This window comes from Haematobia irritans, chromosome 5 (genome assembly GCF_050003625.1).
Source record: "Haematobia irritans isolate KBUSLIRL chromosome 5, ASM5000362v1, whole genome shotgun sequence".
In the NCBI taxonomy this organism is placed as follows: domain Eukaryota; kingdom Metazoa; phylum Arthropoda; class Insecta; order Diptera; family Muscidae; genus Haematobia; species Haematobia irritans.
The window spans coordinates 86,916,154-86,920,687 of NC_134401.1; the positions used below are offsets into that span (position 1 = coordinate 86,916,154).

Below are 4,534 nucleotides of genomic sequence, written 5' to 3' on the forward strand. Positions count from 1 at the left end.
CTATACACCGTATTTGGCACATCTCTTTGTGGACCTAAAATACCCCCAGATATTATATTTCAAGCGAATCGGATACAAATTGCGGTGTTGAGAGTCCCAAGATGTCAAATCGGGAGATCGGCCTATACGCGGGCTATACCAAAGCGTAAAACGATACACATTATATTCGTCACAACACTTTTGGGACCACAAATACCTTTACATTTTGAATTTCAGCCAAATCGTATAAAAATTGGGGTCTCTAGATGCTCATGAAGTCAAATAGGGAGTTCGGTTTATATAGGGGTTATAACAAAATGTGGACACATTCGACGCATCTCTTTATATCCTGCGCCACACTGTGGAACAGGGTATTATAAGTTAGTGCATATGTAACACCCATTAGTGCATTGTAACACCCAGAAGGAGGCGTGATAGAAACATGGTGTCTTTGGCAATAATGCTCAGGGTGGGTCCCTGAGTCGATATAACCATGTCCGTCTGTTTGTGAACACATTTTTGTGATCAAAGTCTAGGTCGCAATTTAAGCCCAATCGCCTTCAAATTTGGCACATGTTCCTAATTTGGGTCAGAATAGAACCCTATTGATTTTGGAAGAAATCGGTTCAGATTTAGATATAGCTCCCATATATATCTTTCGCCCGATATGCACTAATATGGACCCAGCAGCCAGAGTTTTATACCGATTTGCTTGAAATTTTGCACAAACATAACACTTAGTCGTATAGTCAAGTGTGCAAAATTTGATTGAAATCGGTTCAGATTTAGATATAGCTCCCATATATATCTTTCGCCCGATATGGACTAATATGGTCCTAAAAGCCAGAGTTTTGGCCCAATTTGGTTAAAATTTTGCACAGGGAGTAGATTTCGCATTGTAGCTATGCGTGCCAAATTTGGTTGAAATCGATTCAGATTTAGATATATCTCCCATATATAGCTTTCGCCCGATATGCACTTATATGGGCCCAGAAGCCAGAGTTTTATCCCGATTAGCGTGAAATTTCGCACAAAGAGTACAATTGGCAGTATAGTCATGTGTGCCAAATTTGACTGAAATCGGTTCGGATTTAGATATAGCTTCCATATATATTTTTCGCCCGATATGGACTTATATGGCCCCAGAAGCCAGAGTTTTGGCCCAATTTGGTTGAAATTTTGCACTAGGAGTACAATTAGTAATATAGTCATGTGTGCCAAATTGGATTGAATCGGTTCAAATTTAGATATAGCTCCCATATATACGTTTTTCTGATTTCGACAAAAATGATCAAAATACCAACATTTTCCTTGTTAAATCGCCACTGCTTAGTAGAAAAGTTGTAAAAATGACTATAATTTTCCTAAACTTCTAATACATATATATCGAGCGATAAATCATAAATAAACTTTCGCGAAGTTTCCTTAAAATTGCTTCAGATTTAAATGTTTCCCATATTTTTTTACTAACATTGCGTTCCACCCTAGTGCATTAACCGACTTAAATTTTGAGTCTATAGATTTTGTAAAAGTCTATCAAATTCTGTCCAAATCGAGTGATATTTTAATGTATGTATTTGGAACAAACCTTTTATATATAGCACCCAACACTTTTGACGGATGTGATATGGTATCGAAAATTTAGATCTACAAAGTGGTGCAGGGTATAATATAGTCGGCTCCGCCCGACTTTAGACTTTCCTTACTTGTTTTGGACATAAAATATCGCTACATTTCCAATTTCAGACAAATCACATGAAAATTGTGGTGTGATGCTCAAGGCCCCAAAAAGGGAGGTATGAACCGACCTCCCGTAGGGACTATATCAAAACCTGGACTGATATAGCCCATCTTCGAACTTGGCCTACATACAGACAAAGGACGAATCTGTGCCAAATTTTAGGACTATAACGCCATTATTGAGGGCTGGCATGCTTATATCGTCTTACAATTTCTCCCTGATTAAGAATATATGTATATTTTGTATAGTCGGAAATCGATATTTCCGATATGTGTTACAAACGGAATGACAAACTTATTATACCCCCATCAGCATTCTATGGTGGTGGGTATAAAAATGACAGATTAAATACTTATAGAAATTAGTTCTTGATAGGTATATATAGGGGAGTCTGTAAATAATTATGAATCGATGTGATTCGCAATTATGCGCGGCAACACCGAAAAATGACAAAGTTGTAAGCAACTGAGTGAATAAATCTGATGCCAATTCATATAAATATGAGCTACGCACCCACACAAAAATGCCACTTGGTACACAGAAATTTAACTTAATGAAAATTAAAATTGCTCAACTAAATTAATAAACATTTTTTCCTTTACCTTCGAAGGCACTTTTTCTGGCTGTAGCTTCATTCAAAAATTAGCGTGATTTCAACAGACGGACGAACACCGGTAGATCTACTCAGACTTTTACCACGACCCAAAATATATTTTATAAGGTATGAGACCAATTTTTCCATGTGTGGCAAACGAAATGACAAAGTTAATATAGCCTTCATCCTGGAGGGAATACAAAGTTCATTTGAATTGAAAGAAATTTAATTTGATTTCTAAATTGATTGATTTAATGTGAAAATTAAAATATTAAATAAATATTTTTTATATGTAATTCAAAATTGTGAGATTAATTAGAGAAAATATAACTGAAAAGTACACCAAATCCCTTGAATAACTAATACTAAATAATTGCAATTTGGTTTGTATAGGCGGGATCATCATTCAGCATATATCCATAAAACATACTCAGTTTATACCGGATTGACCAAAGATTCTAGTATAAAGGATCCACTGCATTGCTTGTGTAGGCTAAATACATTGCGGTAGTATCCTGATTTCATATGCGATGGCATATTCTCAGGCGATACTGTACAATTTGTGAAAGTGATCAAGCGCTTTGTAATAGGAAGTTTGAACACATCTTCTGTATATGGGGCATTGTCACTGCATTCCTTTATCGATTTCATCGCAATTGGTTTGTAGTAATAATTAAAGATATGCGATAGTTTACTTCTGGCTATGGCGAAAGGTGTTCGAGTGTAGCTGTTTCTGAGACCTGTTGGGCTAAAGAACATTTCCATCCCAATTTCACAATCATCAGTCAAATCTTCCTTGATATCTAAGACACCATTGGCGAGGTATACTCCCCGTGCAACTCTGGCTGCTGTAATCGATGCATTTACCACATCAGGGTTGTCAAATTTTACTTCAATGTTTAGTATATCATAGGACCAATTTTGCTTGATGGATGAATTAAAGGAAAGTGAGATTGAAATTTCCATTACAAAGGACTTTGTATATCGAACGTACCTCGCCATGGGACAGCCGAAGGAATAGAATTACGAATATTGAGACACATACCCGGCACGACATCATTATGGTATGAAAAACTACTTAATACAGACACCGTTTGGTGTCAAGTATTTTATAGGGAAATTTTTATCTATCATCATTCGGCATCAGGTACGGAATTACATAACGGTTTTGTGCCAATTTATCTTGTAATTCAGTTTCGAATCTAAGTTGTAAACATCACACCAGTTGTATCACTCGAGTACATGATATTTTAAAATTATTTAATTTCTCTGTGACACTATTTTTGTTGATATCATCTATCCTCCTCTGTCTACGTTATTTATTTATTTATTTATTAGCGTAACCCGGCCCGCTTCGCTGCGCCTTCCGAAGCGTATTTGGAGGAACATTTTGCGTTAACTTAGTCATCTATATCCTTCGTGCTGAAAACAAATTCGAAAAGATTTGAATTCTTTTAAACAAATCGGACTACTTGATTTTTCGTTTATAGGTACAAATACGGCGGGAGAGGGTGTACCTTCTTCTATATTTCTTGTGAATTTTAAGTGTGGTTTGTCAAGGAAAGGTATCCTTCTCCTCAACATATCTGAAAATTAAGCATTATATTATAATAACATACAAAGAATTACTGTTTCCCATCCAATAAATCGGAAAAGGCAAAAGTAGTAAAAAATTTTACCACATTAACATTTGCTAAAATGTTGGAAAATAATGCACCCTCTACGTTGGCTGCCAATTTCGTGTAAATTTAAGTTCTTTACTAAGAAGAAGTCTGGCAGAAGCCTGTGCAAAAATCATAAAATTATGTACCGAGTTCCCATTTACGGACAACCCTCTACTTTCAACTTAAGAAAAAAAAAAAACGGACAAAAGGGAACCCTCTCTTTACTAATAAGAAGTCTGGAAGAAAGAAGCCTGTGCAAAAATCATAAAATTATATACCGAGTTCCCATTTACGGACAACCCTCCACTTTTAATTTAAGAGAAAAAACCGACAAAAGGGAACTCTCTCCCCACCTTCGCTCCACTCTGACCTGATATCGGACTATCACGTACCCTATATTAATTTCGCAACTACTCCCTATAAATTCTATCGAAGTAAATCGACAAAGTTTATTTCAATTTTCCCCTTCCCCAACCAGATATCGAAAAATCATATATTAATTTAAAAATCATGTATAAATTTCATCACCTCCTCCCACGTTCCCTGTAAATTTCA

General features: G+C 36.0%; 1 protein-coding gene across 1 annotated transcript; it reads right to left on the reverse strand.

The window, feature by feature from the left end:
• Positions 1 to 2,579: 2,579 nt before the first annotated feature.
• LOC142240799 (uncharacterized) lies at positions 2,580 to 3,404 on the reverse strand. Its single transcript, XM_075312529.1, has 2 exons — positions 3,310 to 3,404; positions 2,580 to 3,239 (listed from the first exon to the last, which is right to left on the reverse strand). The coding sequence occupies exons 1-2, from the start codon at positions 3,373 to 3,375 to the stop codon at positions 2,751 to 2,753; spliced, it is 555 nt and encodes a 184-aa protein (XP_075168644.1). The 5' UTR covers positions 3,376 to 3,404; the 3' UTR covers positions 2,580 to 2,750.
• Positions 3,405 to 4,534: the final 1,130 nt, after the last annotated feature.

Coding starts and splice junctions, on each gene's coding strand:
- LOC142240799 (XM_075312529.1), bottom strand. CDS start 3,375: ATGATGTCGTGCCGGGTATGTGTCTCAATATTCGTAATTCTATTCCTT. Junction 3,240..3,309: donor TTCGGCTGTCCCATGGCGAG/GTACGTTCGATA, acceptor TCATCCATCAAG/CAAAATTGGTCCTATGATAT.